Source organism: Parus major, chromosome 2 (genome assembly GCF_001522545.3).
Source record: "Parus major isolate Abel chromosome 2, Parus_major1.1, whole genome shotgun sequence".
NCBI classification, from domain to species: Eukaryota; Metazoa; Chordata; class Aves; order Passeriformes; family Paridae; genus Parus; species Parus major.
This window is the reverse complement of record NC_031769.1, coordinates 102,436,672-102,455,201: the sequence shown is the minus strand read 5'-3', so window position 1 is coordinate 102,455,201 and position 18,530 is coordinate 102,436,672. Positions and strand designations below refer to the sequence as shown.

Sequence of the window (18,530 nt, the reverse complement as noted above, 5' to 3'; positions counted from 1 at the left end):
TGTAGCATTTCACCCCTTTGGTGATATCAGGTTTGTGCCTCCACCTCCATTTTTACACTTGGGCTCAGTTTCATCCAGCTGCAGCCATGCCTCCGTGTTCCCACAGCAGTGTTAGGGTCAGTGCAGGCTGCAGAGGATACCAGGTGGGCAGCCACCCTTAGCTGAGCTCTGTGCCAGTGCACAGGTTTGTAGTTACACCGGGCACATCCTTGGGAACTGAGCTAGAGGTGCAATTCCTCATTGCGGAACTAAACCACTAACACTCTGTGGCAAAAGGAATAAAAAACCTGAGGCTGCCACCACAACAACAAAGGCTAACAGGTAAAGTGTGATTTTTGCCCATAGTTCTTGCTTTATCCAGATGCCCTGGAAAGCTGTGGATCATTGCTCTAGAGGAACAATTTTGAATCCAGTAAACTGACAGCTCTCCTGTCTTTTCCACCATCAAGCTGGAATTTTCCTGGACTTTCAGCTGTCAAAGAGATTTTCAAAATCAGTGTATGATCACAGCTTTGGTATCAGTAAATTAAAAGCCATGTTCTTGAGGGAATTTCTGATGATGATGAAAGGAATCTCTCTTGGTTGAATAGGCAGAGATGCTTTAGGGGCAGGAGGACTGCTCTCTCATTTGGGGACGTTAAAACCATTTTTAGAACATAACTGCTCCCATGTCTCCCACAAAAGCATTTGCAACCTCAGTGGAGATAAACCTGAAATACCGTTCTCCTTTCTTCATGTCTGCCTAGTTGTTGTGCCGTTTCCCATTTTATTGGAGCAGATATTAATAGAAACCATCAACATTGCCTTTCATATTTCTCTGCTGTGAGCTAGGCACAGGCAACACCAAGGTAGTCAATAAACAGATAGTGGTATCTAAGTCAGGTACTAAAAGAGAAAAGTTGTCTGAAATGATACCAGTGGAAGGGATGGGCCCTTGGAGCCCAAGAATTAGAGAATGAAAAAGATAACTCAGTAAAATTCCCACTTCATAAAATAGGCATCTACAGCAATCTTTAAATGCTTCTATGTACGTCCAAAGAGAGCACTGCAAACCATTCCTCTCTGTTTTTAATGGCCTGACTACAGAAGCAATAACCCAAAACATGCTCACTGGATTATGTTTTTCAATATCCCAGTTTTGTTCATATGATTTTTAAAATAAAGCCAGCTACCCAGAGAAGAGATCAGGCCTCTATGGTTGCATTACAAAAAAGGGACCATAAACAAGAGAAAGTTTACAGTAGAAGTTTTCCTCTTTCACGTTTTCCAGTGTTTTTGGCTGGCACACACAGCCAACCTCCATTTATACACCATCATCCCCAGACACAGGCATCATTTTCCTAAGTGACAAGAACAACCTCTTACATATGGATAATGAAAAAATAGTTATTCTCTTCTGTATTAATGATCACAGTTATTTTTATAAAGGAAAAATGTTATCAAAGCCATTCTCACAGAACAGAAAACCCTCTCTTGGATCAACCCAAGCTGATCTAACAAAGATCAGAGAGTGCACACTGAAATACCCCTGGAAACTCCCATCCTTCAGTTTTTGCCTCAGAATGCGTTTGACACAAACTAATACCACACAATGAAGTAGCACACACCTTATGCAAATCCTGTCTTTGTGGTTTGGTGCAAACCTTGGGTGCTCACAAGGGCTATTTCTATAGCAGAAATGCTGTCATGTGAATACTATTTCTTTAGTGATTTAGATGAGAACTGCTCTGCAGCATTTGTTAAAAATGCTTTGATGTTTGTGATGTGTTGCCAATATATTTCCAACAGTGCTTAAACTTGATGTTTTTAGAAAAATCTTTAATTTAGCTGAACATTTTTGGTAAAAGGATTTAAAGTGTTCTTTGATGACATAAAACAACTGACAAGCAGCTTTAAAAAAGACTTACAAGGAATAAACAACTGCACCTGTGAGATAACACACAAAAGGACAAAAGTTTACAGAAAACAGAAACGAAAAATACAGCAGAAGAGGTAGTAGGTACAGTGAAATACATATAATAGTCAGTATTAGTCAAGAATATGATTAGTATATGAACAGTGTACGAATAGTAAATGAAGCTTGTGTAAAACAGTGGAATGGTTGCACAGAAGTCAAAAGAAAGAGGCTCTCTCTCATCCTGCCACAGAGAAGAGCACACACATGTAATGGCTCCTGCCTCTTGCTTTCCTGAATGAGAGAGGCAGATTTGGAATTTGGTTTTACTTCCCCTTAAGCACTATTTTGGTGACAAAATCTGAAATTCATCATGGTTATTTCCAAAAGAAAAGCAACCTTAAACATTAAAAGGAAAGTTTGAAGTCTCATGTTTACACTGAAACCTCTCCCTCTAGCAAGTCTTGAATAGTTTGAACTGCAGAAAGAATGTAACAGCAAAATGTGAACATGCATGTTTTGACCTGCAGACTGCTTCTTCCTTTCTTCATTCTCTCATCTTCGATGGGACCTAGAGAGCTGGAACAGTCTCATCGAGCCAGTAAAAACCACATCCAGTAACTTATACAATCACTTCAACTTTGTAGAAGACCCCATCAGAGGGATCCTCCTCCGCTGGTCACAGCCAGCAAAACTGCTAACCCAGAGCCTTCTTGCTCAGCCTTGCCAAATTGTGATTGCTCTTTTGGGGAAGATTGCAAGAGGAGACATGACCTTGGACTTCCCTTCTATGTGCTTTCAGCTCAGAATAAATTAGCTTGGACACAGAAGGAACCACAACTGCATCAATCTTTCTCTGTGTGTGGTTTGAGGCTGATTAGACTGTCCAGCTCCCTGGTGAAACACAGACTCTCTTAATGGCTTGGCATCTGGCAGAGAAAAGCCTGGTCTGATGGAAATGCACTCCAAGTACCTTCCCTTTCTGAACCCCCCTCTGGATTTCCGTTTGTGTTACTCACCAGTACTGCTCTGGATGGTCCTCACCGTGGTGGTTGTACGCGGGGGAGATGAGGACCGCAGCGATATGCACTCATCATCCTGGGAGCAGCCCTTCTCGATGGCTCTGACGTAGCTGTGGCTCCTCATGCGGAAGCAGCCCGGCATAGGCAGATCCAGCGCTTCCACCGCCTGAGACTCCAGTTCGCTGAACACCGACTCGCAGACGGATTCGAACTGACCGTTCACCTCCATCTCACTCACCTGCAGACACACACCAGGCAGGTCAGCGCATACCGTACGCGGATATTCCACACTGCCTGATACAAACGCTCTCGAGCTACAGTGGCACAATGGCCAACACCTGTTAGAGAATCCCTTTGCACATGATGAAAGGTAAATGGGACATCCCATAGCAGCAATTTTGAGGGGAAGAAAACAATGTACAAAAAGGGGAGACAGGTGTTGGGCAAAGATTCAGCAGAGTTTGAGCTCTTGGCTCTTGTGAAACTGGTGGGAAGCCTGGAGCCTTTGTAGCAGCTTCTGTTTTATGTCACCCGAGGTCCACAGCAGAGATTGAATATTTGGTCATTGTGATCACTACATGTAAAATAAAAATCACTCTTTCATTGTGGGGTGAGAAAAAAACCAAAAAGGGTCAGCTTAACTCCAGTACATTATCAATGCAACCCACAGGCAATCACAGTGATAAAAACCTGAGTGGCTGGGAAGCTGAAGGGAAACAAACACAGGAATGGGAGGTTGGTAAGGGAACCAGGTTTGCTGCTAGGGAAAAATGTTTGTGGAACTAAATTTCTGGCTGAGAGCAGATGCAAAGGAATCCTTAGACCCTTTGTGCAGCAGACACTAGGTGGTGACAAAGACTTGTGCTCACAGAGGTCAAAGAATGTTCAAAAACTTCCTGCAGGTCTTAAGAATCTGGAAACCATTTACCTTGGCTTAATTAGAAATGGATGCTCATGTTTCTAAACTGAGAATTGAGCCCTGAGCTTGGCATTAAAGCACAGTAATTATCACGGTAGGAAACATGCAGATGGGAACCATCACTTGAGGATTTTGTTAGTTTTCAAACATGTACAAGGCCAAGTTAACAGGAGAAGATAAGAGTATATTAGGATGGTAGAAAAAAAACCAAAAACATTTGAAATTCTCTTCCAGGATTAATGTTACCAAGAAAAATGTTTGTGGAGTCTTTGTACACAAATCTGAAAAATCTCAGAGTAAACCACATATTTGTTCAAAGGAAAACTATTTTAAAAAGCTTGGAAGAGTAGTAGGTAGTACAACAGAAAGAATAATCTTATTATGGCAAAGAATATCCAATCCTCAAGTAAAATATCTCTGAATTTATGCATTTTTAAAACAAAAAAAATTTTCCACCTTGGCAAAGAATAACCACTCCTTGGCTGATAGCTTTGTGTGTTAGGTGTGCAGCTAAACAAGTAACCTGGCCTAATGTTCATGTAGTTGAGACCTGAATTTCTGTGCTGTTTTTCTCCTGGAGACATCCTGACCCTCCTTTCAGAGCATCAGCCCATGCCCTATGCAAAGTGCCTCACTACAAAATACACAGGTGAATACTCTGAGGTGTCTAAATATAGTGTTCTGCAGAAAGGCAAACTACAGCTCCACATTGAATGGCACAACTGAAGTCCTAGTGTTACTGATGTCACACACTTTTTTTGATATTGCAATGATTTGATATGCCAGTAATAACAGATCAGTATCTGGCACCACAAATCCTGCCTGCTGCACTTCTGGACTAGTGTAAGGAAGTTCTTTCATCCAAGTGATTTACCCAAATAATCCACTTAAGCTAATAAGCCAAAAATCACTCCAAGGAGCTAGAGGATGTAGCAGATGAACTACTGGCCCTCTGCCCTGTGGTGTACTGGCACTTTTGCACTTCTTTCAGATCTGTTCCCTATGAACTCAACTGTACAAGCATGCTGAGTGAAAGAACAGGCTATTTTATACCATTGAAACACATAAACTGAATCTGTCACAGTGGACTTAATTTTTCTTCTTGTTTAGGAACATGAAGATCTCTTACAGGATTTCAGGGCAAAAATACAGACAGATTTTTGCACTTAATACATATACTGTAGTATTTCTACTATTTAGGTGAAAGGTTTGGAAGTACACAAGGCAAAGAATGCACAAAATAGCATAAAGAAACTAAAATTTCTAATAAAATTATGGAATACAAACTATTAACAGCCTAATTTTACTTTAGCAACTCAGCATACAAACTTTTTTTTGAGGCATTCAAAATTTTTTGATTGGAGGTTCTAAGCCCAAGATCCTTAAGAACCCTGTTTAATGACAGTGCTGGTGAGCACCACTTAAAGCAAAATCCAGTTTCTCCTATTGCAATCAATGTCCAGCGTGACACCTGCTCTCCAGCCTGCCCCAGGTGCATGTCACCCACCTGGCTGATGGTGCTCATGGCTCTCATGTAGCTTTCGTTGCGGGAGCGGAACTTGGGGGACGTCAGCAGCCCTGCAGGGTCCAGGCTGTCCAGGCTCCTGTTGATGGAGACTTCGCTCACTGCCCGCAGGTAACTGTGGCTCCGGATCTGAAGCTTTGGCGAGTGTTCACTGGAAATCCTGGGAGTTTCGGGTGGGGAAAAAAGAAAAGGAAAAAAAAAAGATATTTCATCAAATCCATGAGAATAACCAGATGTTTTTCGTTGGAACAGGATGACTTGTTCAAGTCATGACACAGTCCTTGTATATTTATATAATAAAGGCAATGTCAGTACTTTTATTTGGATTACCCCACCCTTTTATTTGGTGGAAGGAAGAGAAAAGGATGGAAAAGATTTTCTTTTCAGTTTTTGTAAAACCATATCTAAGCATAACAAAATCACTTTAATTTTCTTTACTGACAGCAGAATGGAAAAATTTTACACTGTACTGAAAACGACAGCATCCAGCTTCAGCAACTCCCAACCCCACTATGTGGGACTTTTGAAGTGACAACACTGAAATGACCTCAGGACTTGATTTTAAAAGAGCAAGAGCAGCCATTGAGATGAGCAGCAGAAGTGCTCTGTGCCCTGTGGCCTTACAGAGATGAATGCAGCAACCATCAAAACCAGCTGGGGAGTCAGGTAAAGAAAAAAGAGGCCTGATAGTTCGATCAGCTAGATGATCCTAAATTTATCAACTGAACATCCACATCTCAAAATGCTGCTGGTGATGTGACTCTGACATGTTCTTGTGTATGTATTCATGAAATGGGACAGTTTCTCATGGGGTTTTCCATATCCTTTCATTTGGGTGTACAGGCCAATAGGGCAGGCAGATCACACAAACCATGCAAAGTGCACCCACAGTATGCCTTAACCTGGGTTATCATCCCAACAGCATAGGCCACCTGAGAAGGTTTGATATCCTTTAAATTTTATTTTAGACCTGGCTTAAGCCACAATTTAACAAAATGTATGCTAGTGAAGTAGCTGTACTCAATGAAGTCAGATTAGAAGTTTAAAAGTCACAGTTGTATGACTTTTAAAGTCACAGCTGAACTTCTGTAGCAATAACTTTGCCTTGTTTTTCAATACAAGTGACAGGTGAGACATACAAGTAATCAAAACCAAACAATAACCCTCCTCCCCCAGCAATTTCCCAGGGAATTTGTACTTCTGCTGTATTCCTGCCATATATGCTAAGAGTCAGCCAGAAACAATCCTCCACCTGTGAGATGTTTTATCCTCTGAATATGCTGGCTAAATGCTGTCTTCACAATCAGAGGCATCTTATAAAGGTGTGAGTCACAAAAAGCATGTGAAATACACTTGTATGAAATACAATTAATTTGGGGGATATGTCTTTTGAAAGAACTCATCAATGAATAAAGTATCAAAAGGGTGAGTCTTCAATATATTTTTGGATATTTAAATATTCTTCATGCATCACAAAGCACACTAATTAAAATATTAACTATATTTTCCATTTAAAAATGTAAATCTCACAGAGATGTTCACAGGTATATGAAAGAAAAATCTGTAACCTAATTAACCAAGCTTAATCTTTCTCTCCTAGTCTTTAGAAATACATGTACAGCTGACCTGAAAGAAGAGAATCCATTTTATGTCTAATTCCTGAAGCATTTGCAGATATTTTGTATTCAAGTATTTAATGATGGTAATTAGCATCAGCAATTTCCCAGTGGCATGCACAGTTCTGGTAATTGTCAATGCATTTTGGGAGGATGATTCCATTACACAATGGATTGCTCACCTAAGTAGTTCAGAAACTGGGTCTGTTTCTGAATAGTCCAATACTGTAATAAAGTCTTGGCCGTCTCTACAATACCATATTCTCTGACTGCTAATTATCTGCCTAATAAAAACACATAAACTTATGTTAATTACTTGACACTCCTTTCACAAGATGAAGAGAAAGCCTTTGCTTGCCATTTTCACTGTGTGTACAGTGTGATACAGCAGCCATTTCCATACTCTTTGACTCCTTACACCACTTGATTCCACATGACATAATCTGAAGGTTTTTAGACATCAGAATTAGTGGTGCTCCAAACAACTAAAAAAAGGCAGTAAAAGTGGTGAAAAGTCAACTGTTTATTTGTTTACAGCATTGTGGTAACTAACACCAGCCATGTAACTCTTGGAAAAAAATGCATTGCCTGTTACTGGATTAAAAAAAAATAGAATGAATAATTCAACAAACATAATTTTTCTGATGCATGCGAGCTACTTCACCACACTGCAAATCTGCAAACTGATCAGCATCACCTGAAATGCATTTCCTTGATTGGTTCAAAATGTATTTTATGATTATGATGTGAACAGTTTGCTGCCAGTATGTGACAGGCAAAATTCAAAAAAGCTTGATTAGCTGCCAGTTAATCAAATACGTGACCTGTGGCTTGTTGCTGCCCACTGATTAGCTGAGTTTGCAAGAAGAGTGCAGCACATCACAAGATTCAATGCACAGAAATCTCCAAGTGCTGAGGCAAGTGCCCTTTAAAGAGTAGAACCAATATAACTAGATGCAAGTATCCACAGCACAAGGATTTTGCTGTGGCAGCCAGAGCAAAGAGCATGTAAGATACTCATGAAAGTGTCATGGAAAACCTCCACAAAGAGTATAAAAATGAATTTTCTGTATGCATTAGTGTTGCATATTATTTTCCCAACTCTGCTTGAAACTCTTCTTTTTTCCTCATAAAAGTAGATGATCCCCTGTTTTTTTCAGATGTGGGTTCTCAGCACAGCTGTCTTTTTTTTTGGTTTTGTTTTTGTTCCTCACTAGGCAGTTTTACTGACCTTTATGACAGAAATCCAGAACCGTATTTTACAGGGGGCTTCCTATCTTAATCTGTGCTCACCCCCCATCTCCTGTATAAACCAGAGGAAGTAATTGGCTGCTGCTGAAAGAGGTGACTCCTTGCTTTTTGAATGCTACAATCTCTGTTTCACTAGATGTATTGGTGGGGGAAAAGAGGAAAATAAAAAGAATTTAAACATAGAGAAAGAAACATTGAAGGCTTGCATCTATGATGATTACTGCTGCTTTTATAGCTGTGTAATAAATTGTCACTATGTCCCACAGTAAAGTTTAATGAACAGCTGAAATGCCACTGGAAATTTTGATAATATGCCACTTAGGAATAAATCTGACTATGCATGATATGCAAGATCTGAAAGTATAATTAATTTTCTTGGGGTTCCTATTACTAGTAATGTGTAAATGAAATGACCTTTTTCTTCCTTAAGGGTTCAAGTCCATCTTTTATCGTGCATTACAAATTTCTATTTGTACCATTGTAATTTCCACAATAAGTAAAACATGCCAGGGACTGAGACTTTGGTACAGCTCTTTGGCCAATACAAAATGGTCTTTTGGCTCCACTCACTGCATTGGATGTATTAATTGGCAGAAGTAAGATGTGAATTATTCAGGTTCTTAAAGAAGCTCTTCAAGCACGTTTCATCATTTCTGCGCTGCATTCACAAGTGCCAGGTCCTCATGCTGGCTGCAGCACACTTTTTCCCCACACTTCTGCCCTTGTCCCAGGCCTCACCCCAGAGGATGGGAGCACAGCCACAGCAGTGTCACACTGATGGGTTGGAGGTGCAGCACTACTGGAGGTGCCTCTCAAGTACCACAGCGAGAGACACCAGGAGGAGATGAGGACTCTGTGTTTCTGCTGCTCTGCTGATTGCCATTGTGGGTTCCCCAAGGGGACTGACAAGAGAAGGAGCCAGCCCTGAGCTGAGGTGAGTGCAAATGGAGTCTGCTGAGTCCCAGCAGGTAAATAAATACTCCCCTGGCCAGAGGAAGACAAGTGCCTCTGATCCATACTGTGCCTCAGAGAAGATGAAGGTACCCCACCAAAGAGGCCAAAATGCTACAGATATTCCATAAGAAGCTCTGAGAGGGAGGACAATGTTCATTTAACTAGAAAACATTTTCTACTGGAGCATCTGAACCAGAAGATCAGATAGGTGTATAAAGGAAATCTTTGCATACTGCAGTGAGATTTCTGCTCTGTACATTTCAAACACACTGAAGCCTATTCTCCTGTTTTCATCCAAATAGAGAGATCAAAATATTTCAAACGGGCACTTCTAATAACCCTACCACTGTTGCAACATGCATGTCGAGAAATACTTTTAACTTGCTGTTAGAGATGTGTTTGCATTTACACAATATTAACATGATTTACATGGTTTAATTCAGATGAAAACACATTCTGGTCCCTCATTTGTTTGATTATTATAGAGTAAGGAGTTGGTTGGTGTAGGCATTTGTGCAAGGAGCTAGACTCAACTGCTTTGCTCTTGGAGGAGGCTATAAGGAAGCCAGAGAGGGACTCTTCATCAGGAACTGTAGTGAAAGGACAAGGAGCAAAAGCTACTGAAAAAAAGAAAAATTAGGTTAGGTATTAGGAAGAAATTCTTCACTTTAAGGGTGGTTAGACACTGCAACAGGTTGCCCAGGGAGGTTATGGGTACCCCAACCCTGGCAGTGTTCAAAACCTATTTGGATAAGGCCTTGAACAACCTAGTCTAGTGGGAGATGTCCCTGTCCATGGCGGTGGCAGAGGGGGCTAGATGATCTTTGAGGTCCAATCCAAGCTCTTAACACTCTATGATTCTGTGATTCTCTATCAAAGGGTGGAAAATGCAGTGTTAGCAATTAACTGTGAAATACCTTTGAATATATTCTTGGAAGAATTCCTGTGCTTGAAAATGTCTTTCAAATGACAAAGAGAAGATAGACAACTGGGATTTACAAGAGCAGGCAATTTTAGTTTCAAATATTTCCTTTTAATTTAGGACTGCACAATGCTCTCTGTCATATAGGTGCTATTTATAAAAAGCACTTTATTATGTTTCATTTCGGAATGAAGAAAGGGAAAACCAAGTCTTATGATGGCTGATTTTTTTTTCCCTTTAGGCCAGACACAATATAAAAAAACTAGTCTTGAGACTGTATTGTTTTCTGCAACTTCAGCAGTCAGAATCATAGCACAAAGTACAGTGTTGTGCCAGATGGGTACTGTGCTCTGCCAACAGAAAATGACAAAGCAGAGTAAAGTGAAAGTCCAGAAACATGTCGTGAATGCTTCTGTAAGCCAGCAGAGGCATGTGCTAAAATCTGCCTTCAAACAAAGAAGAAGACCTCAAAAATAATGAAACCAAGAAAAAATAAACCTCAGAATAAACCTCAATGTACTACTGTTAAGTATCCCAGCTCTCAATTTTGCTGACTATAACTGACAACTTGGTTCCACGGGGATAAATTATCCTCTGCTGAATGTTCCACCTCTGGCATGGCTGGTGGCCACATCCAACATACATTTCTCTGCTTAACTTTATTTGCATTTTAGTGTTGCTAGAAGGTAGAATAATCCAGTGTAGTGCCACAGGGTGAACACTGAAGGACTCCAGAGAGGAATATGTAGAGAACAATTTATTGATGTGCATCTGTGATGCTGGTCATGACATGGGTCAACCAGGCTGGGGTAATTTTTCTATGTTGGCACCTATGTTCTGTTGCTGCTTTTTTGGTGCAGTGAACAGGGAGTTGTCATGTCACTGATGGAGACAAGGGCAGCCCATAAATAGTTTTTAGCATTTGGCCTCCCCACCCCAGATTTTTCTGGGTTTGAAGATCTCCGTTTGTGCTCTTGTTTATAAACAAATGAACCTCTGCATGGGGAGATAAAACCTCTCTTTGAGTCCAGACCCTACTAAAGAGTCAAGTGTGAGGAAAAAAATTCAAAAACTTGGAGATATGCAGAAAAACTTATCTGCTGAAGAGCAAAACAATGTCATCAACAGAAAAATGGTGTTTCTTCCTTTTGCTTCTACTACCAGAATACAAATTGTTCTTGCTGCATGGACCAGCCAACATATACCACAAAACTGCATGGACATGCCTGTGACACAGAGTTTTTCCCATGCTGAGAAGAGGTGGAAATTGCAGTATGGTGTTTTTGTCTCTGTCTGATTTTTCAGATTCTCAGATTCAGGAAATAGACGAAAGAACTTAAAAAGGAAAAAAAAAAAAAATCTAAAAGCCCCCACAATTTGGTGTTATGCATCTTTATCTCCAGCTGTTGTGCAGTTTTTGAGTGAGCACAGGGTGTCCTGCCAGAGAGCTTCTGTTTGTTTGAGGGCAGCAGGAAATGAATCAATGTTTTATGGTAGAAAATGTTTCTAAAAAGCCCAGTCCCTTTTAAAACCCTCCACATCTGACTACTGCCAGCTTCAGAATCAACCATAGAACCACTTTGTGATTTTGTTACAATCCTGCTTTCCTCTCAAAGGACACAGAAGTTATGGGGACTTTTTTGTCCTTTTGGGATGTCAAGGTATTGAGATTGTATGAATTTATTTCACGATCAATCTTTAATTATTAAACTATTTGCAAACAAAGGTGACTACTGAATATAAAGTCATATATACATTAAAACAAATCTTCCCTTTTATCTCAAAGGTCCTCTCAGGTGCTTTGTACAACCAAAAAATACCACAGGGTAATGTTTTTAAGGAACATTTCCCTTGTCTTTGACATACTGTATTTTCTCCTTGCTTTCTAGACATGGTGAAAGAATAGAACACAGCACGAAAGTGGCACATATGCAATCAAGTTGGCAAGAAAAGCAGATGGAAGATGATGCAGACAGACATTATACAATTCTCTTTAATCAGAAATCTGGTCTCCATGCTGATTCTGATTGCCATGTGCGTGTGTGTGCGTGGGAATAGTTGTGAGCACTCTTCTCTTCCACCCAGCAGAGTGAAAAGAGATTCTGAAAGGTAGAAACAGTTCCACCCAGATGAACCAGCTCAACCCAGTGATGCCAGGGTAAGCTGCTTCTGTGTAAAACCAGTTTTTATTTACACTAGAAGACAAATCCACCCTATCTTGTCACAAGAAGCAGGGTAAGATGTAACACTGTGAGAGCAGCCAGCTTGAGAAGAATGGTTCTCCTCTCAGAAGACCCTCTGAGGAGAGCTGTAAGCTTTAATGTCCCCCTACTGCCAATCTTACTAGATACATGTTCAAAGGGGTTTTGGAGGTCCTTGCTGGAGGCAATTTGTCTGAGCCTACACAAAATAAATGCATGAAAAAGGCTCTTGCCTTTTTCAGCACAACTCTCTTTGTGTGGGCACTAATGATCCCAGGAACTAGAGCTGCTCAGCACAGAGAAATATATTTACCCAAGTTGGAAAAGATCTTGCATCAGAATAATGGGTGGAGAATGCAGATTGCCTGAGGGCCTGAGCAGGTCAGCCATATTCACACCCTTGCCTGAAGCCCTTTGGACCTTGCTAGGGTGAGAATGAAGTCCTCCACCACTGCACTGATGAACTCTGCCAGCACAAAAATTATACCCTCCTTCCTGCAGAAGCCACTCCTTCAGCTCTCCTCATCAAGGCCAGGCTTATCCACCTGATTCCACATCACTTTCCATTCTTGGTTATTTCAGCACACTTCTCCTCACTAGTAAGACCCAAGAGTCATCTGCAGTCTGCTCAGATGAAATTCTTATTTTAGGAATTCAAGCATTCCCCCTGGCCCTATCACTACATGCCCTGGTAAAAAGTCCCTCTCCAGCTCTCTTCTAGATTCCCTTTAGGTACTGGATGGCCTAAAGAATATAACGAAGATATTCCCTGTTGGAGCTCTTGTGAAGTCACAGTCTCCACCAGCTTCGACCTCATCTGCTTAGCTAAATTTTCAGGTGTCCCCCATTCATATTATAAAAGTTTGATTAATTCTGCCAGTGGGAACACCAAAGAGTTACAGCTCTCTGCCAAACCACAAGAGGAAAGCAGTTACTTTTCAGGAACGTCACCTGGCTGTGTGCTGAGCTGGCAGCACAACCAGCTCTGCCTGCTTAGCACCACGATTTATGCAGGAGCTCTGGCTTGCTCCCGGGAGTGGGAGGATGGATCTCCAGCGCACTAAAAGGCATCTTTTGGGCAGACTTCCCGTAACTGGAAGGCCCTCCCGTGCTACTCCAAGTTACAATATTGGGCAGTATTTATCTACAAATAATGTTTTCTAGGTAAATACTAAGAAAGTATTTGCTCTGGTGAATGTCACTGCAATATTTATTTAAAGAGCAAATTTTTTCCCAAAAGTCTGCAATACATTTTAAGCTTTCAGTGTCTTCAATTCCTCAGGTCCTCCTGGAGTATGTAACCAGGCAATGATCACCCACACACAGCATGGCCATGTGCCTGAAATCCCTGTCACATATCTGCATTTGAGTCACCTCCTTCAGAAAGACATTGCCAAACATCCAGATTAGATCTGCATAAACAGCTCCCAGTGAGATTAGGGAAATATCTTAATTTTGCAAGTCAACAACATTACTCCAAAACCTTCACATACATAAAGAGCCACCTGCATTTTCCAAAAAATGTGTTTTACGTATGCAGCAATTTTTCACTTCCTATTCAGTATTCTGCCATTTCAAAACTTTTGGTTACCTAGTAAAGGGGGAAAAAAACCCAAAAAGCAAAAGCAGCAGATTCAACACCATCTGTACAGATGTGCAACACAAGACAAATGCCTGGAGAAACTGAAAAGCAAGCACATTTTACAGCAGTGAGGAGGGTAGGCTAGTAACTCTGCCAGGAAGAAGGCATAAACCCAAAATCCAACTAAGCTAAGGGCCTGAGCTGACCTTCTTCTCTGAGTAACAGTCCTATGTCCAAATGAAAATTTGAGGCTGTAAGATTCAATGCAAAGCAAAGCATACTACCTAGCAAATTCTGTGTCTCACCCATTGTGGACACACATTATTTCTTGATAACACTTGCAAATTATTGACCTGGAGTGTAATATGTGCAGGTGATGACCATGGATTTTCTCTCCTCTTGTGTCTTGATGGGGTCATTTTGAAAGATCATGTATACTCTCTTACTAAGTGGCTACTTCAGTATTCTCTATTTTAGCAAGTAATTCTCACTCAATACATTTTCTTTCTCTGCAGACACCTGGAAGATGGTGACTTGAAATACAGTCCAGCTGCTCCTGAGGCACAGGGGTTGGGGTTGGGGTGTGATAAGACAGAGCAATGAGCTCCTGGATAACTCTACAGCCATTTTTTTTGAGATGTGTCTGGATAAGTACAGGTTGGAGCTCAGATATGACTTGCAGCTGTCTCTGCCTGATAAAAAAAGCAGAGTTTTGGGGAAACTGACTAAGATAAAACCCTGCAATTTTTCCTGTCATACCAAAGAAGCTAGAAATAGTAACTTTTAATCTATGTTTTTATTTAAAGTAATGTCTGGATTGCAAGTAATATAAAACACAATGGTATGCAGTAGGGTTTCTGGAAAATTCTCTACTGATCATCTGGGCAGCAGTCTGCTGCTCTGGGGGATTTTCTCTTTTCTTACTGATCTCATAAGGTAAAAGCAATACCCCAGGAGCAGGGAGAATTTCTCCCCATGTAACTTTACCACAGCTATTCCTCAGAGAAAAAGGAGAAGCTATTGCTTTCCCTTCAGATGCTTTGACATCAAAAGAAATTCCTCAAAACAAACCCAGCTAATTCCAAACCCCCAGCTATCCACGTATATTTAAATATTCCCTTTCCCTATTACAAAGTATTTCCAGTTTTGTTCTTCAGTAATTACAAAAGGACCTGTTTGCTGCAATGAGATACAACAAAAGGTGATAACCTGTTATTTCAGGTATATATAGTGCTCTGGGCAAGTTGTGTTGCCAATACTTGTATTAAGGAGGGCCAAAGCACAAAATATCTCAAGGTGGAAGTCTGAAGTCGATATCCATTTTGAAAATCTTCTGATAAACAGAAGTTTGTTGAAAAGATGTGAAATTATGCTTAACACATATTTTTAGATTTTTTTTCCCTCCTTATAAAAAACCCCCAACATATGCTTCCTGTGTTATAGGCTGTTGTTGAGCCAAACCTGTACAGAATAAATCCTGATGAAGTAGAACAAATTTTATTTTTGAGCATGAGAAAAACAAAGAAATAAATATCTTAAGAAATCTGTATGATAATGCAAAATCCTGCTTGGGACTGAAAGGGATTAATTTTTTTTTTCCAAATCTTTAAAATAGGTATTTTTTAATCCCCTGAACCAGAAATATCCTGAAACATTTATTTGGGTCTGTTAGTAAAGGAATGGACAACCAGTTGTAATGCCATTCACCACACTGTCAGTGTCAAGTACAATAATTCAGATGGAGGCAATGAGAATGCAAAAAATACTTCCAGAGAGTGGATGCCCTTCAGAGTTGTGGAACTTCAAAAGGGTTGTGCAGGCTCATTTTAAAGGAAGAAAGCCTTAACTCCTGAGGAAGTCGGGTGGCTTCTTGACATGTAACAGTAGGCATTCTTATGTATTTCCAAACATTTGTTTGAATTTAGTTTCTATACTTGGAATTAAAATATATGGTTTACTGAATTAGTACACTTCTCTTTTCCAATGAAAAAATAAAGTTAAAAAAAAAGTTTAAAAAAATTGTGGATGTCTGTGTTTGTATTGAAAGTGATAAAGCTAGTTCCTTACTGATTTATAGTGTGTTCTCTATCCCATCTAAAGCACAAAACAAACACTTGGTGAATGAGTTAAGAAAACAACCCCCTTCTTCTCAGAACATAAGATACATGGTATATTATGATGAAGGATACATGGTGAAGCTGAAGATGGCCTTTGGTCCTGCTCAGAAGATTAAAACACTTGGATATCTAAGCTTTTGATTAAAACACTGTAACAGAAAAAAAACCTCAACACAACGAAAGAACAGCCCCCCAAACCCCTCTAGATTCTTCTGGATAAATACCATCTACTGGCATTTAAAAGAACATTACAGGAAATTGATGGTGGTTCACGGTTTCAGATTTCAGTGTGGACTGAAATTTGCTGTGTGACCTGGAGGAGAAGTCATATAAACCCTCAGTCTCAGAAGACAGGTGTATTAATACTTCCCTACAGCACCTCTGTAGCTGTAGGTGGCTTTGTGATGCTGAACTAAAGTCAGCAAACATAACTGAGCTTCTTTGATGGAAATGAATAGCAGCACTAAATTTTTATTGTATTACGGGAAGCTGAGGTCACAGAACAACTGAAATAGTGATCTTCAGCCCCAGAGGCTGATACTGTATATAAAGAAGAATACCTGGTTAATCAAGACTCAAGGATGTTTGGAGTGGTGTGGTGGTTTCACACTGATTGACATTTGGGGAAAAGTAAGAAACTACCCACTGAAGTGATTTCTTTGAGAGAAGCAGCTGTGAGCTTCCTCTCAGCCTGAGACAGGCCAATAGCTGGCCAGTTCTGAGAACTGACAACATTTTGCACCATTAAGAAATTAGATCCACCTCTGTGAATTTTAAAAACTCATATTTTAAAAATCACAACCCCGGGAGCTCTTTCTCTTTGCTTCTGGCCTCGAAAGGTAGCAGAGCTCTGGTGAGGCCGGCCCTGTTTCCCCATGGCCTGTGCGGCCTGGGGGAGGCCGGGCCGGACCCCAGCGGCTCCTGGGCAGGGGATGGAGGCTGTGGGACCCCAGTCCCAGGCTGGGCTGGGTCATGGCTGCTGACATCTCACCGACACTAAAGCACCCCTGCCCCGGCCTGCACAGACAGCTCCAGGCTGAGCCAGGACTGCCCACCCCTCCCAGCGGCTGCCAGCAGAGGGAAGGGCCCAGCGCGGCCTGAAGTCCAACACCATGACTGCTGTGGCACTGGGTGAGATATTGACCCTTTCACTACACAGATGAGACCTGCAGACCTTGTTCCTCTGCCCAGGGAGAGAAAAGGACAGAGTGACGACATGTAGAAAGACAACATGAAAACATCAAGGTCAGTAAAGACAGGGTTCAGGCCCAGATGGAAGGAGGATGAGGAGATGCAGAATGGGCTGAAATATTCTTTTGGTAGGGCCATGGAGATGGACAATGATATACTGAAATATCTTCTTTAATTAATGAAAAAGAGTATGGGGGGGATGAAGTATTCAAACTGTAGATCTGAGCAGAGGCATCCAATGATGAAGCCAAGCAGATGTTGTGATCCCATGAGACGCCTGAACAGAGAGAAAGATGAGAGCTGATGAAGACCCTTTGCCCCAGGGAGAGAAGAAGACAACCTGTGTTCCCAGAGATGATCACAGAGAAAAATGAAGAGAACCTTTGCCTTTGAACAACTCATCCTTAAAATAATACCCCATGAGTTCATGGCCCATGGACACACCTCTAGGAGGGCTGTGAAATGGAAGGAATTTCACAATACAGAACTTTTTGCCTGGGCGGCTGCTATTTGTGAAAATGAAAAGCCAAGAGAAAACTGTTTCTTGTGGAGAAGTCTCCATGACATGACAAGAGAAAAATCCTCTCCCTACAAGAACTGATGAAAGCTATTTAGATAAAAGCTATTCATCTAAACTATTGAATAGCTAGTACTGTTTTAACATGCCAGGTTTTGTCTCTGTGTGGTCATTTGGGAAGGGAAAAAAGTTGGGCACGGGGAGGAAAAGGTGTTCTGGAAGATTTATTCTGATGCTTCTTATTCTTGTAGTCCTGTTCATAAAGTTTCTTTACACCTTTTAAGTTTTAAGCTTGTGTTGCCCTTCTCCTAATCCATATCTCATAACAAGAAATGAGTAAGTTCCCTGGTGATTTTAGCCAGCGCTAAAACCCACCACATTATTTGGTGCATTGGCTGGGAACCTCAAATTGGCAAATCTAAACCACTGCAGATGGTTAAAAGGTACTTGATAAGAATAATATTTTCTGATTAAAACCATTATTGACTATGGATGGTGATTGGTATGGATTTGATATCATCTCAAGTCAGTGGTTTTGCTGCAGTATGACAGAATTGCTTGAAAAGCACTCCAGCCTAATAAAACTTCAGTAACCTATTGAAAAGTTTAATGCCTAAAATGTCAATTTAAAATAAATTGTAATGAAACCTGTATTACTTTCTAAAGCCTGACAACTCTTATGAGGAGGGCCAGAATTTTGCCCTGAGAAATTTGCCCATAATTTAATTTTGTATGAGTAAGTACCCTTTTCCTCAGATATCCTTTTCCTTAAATGGCTGTTGTATATACAGAAGGTATTTTTACTGCTCTGCCACCTTG

The 18,530-nt window shown here is 40.8% G+C and overlaps 1 protein-coding gene across 8 annotated transcripts in view; it reads right to left on the bottom strand.

The window, feature by feature from the left end:
- The window catches only part of DLGAP1 (DLG associated protein 1), a 404,747-nt gene that overhangs the window by 90,663 nt on the left and 295,554 nt on the right, over positions 1-18,530 (bottom strand). For all 8 annotated transcript variants that reach the window (XM_015617826.3, XM_015617825.3, XM_015617829.3 and 5 more), the window contains 2 exons: positions 5,343-5,520; positions 2,914-3,154 (listed from right to left, as the gene is read on the bottom strand). In XM_015617826.3, the coding sequence (XP_015473312.1) occupies positions 2,914-3,154; positions 5,343-5,520 (419 nt within the window). The remainder of the gene's footprint in view (positions 1-2,913; positions 3,155-5,342; positions 5,521-18,530) is intronic.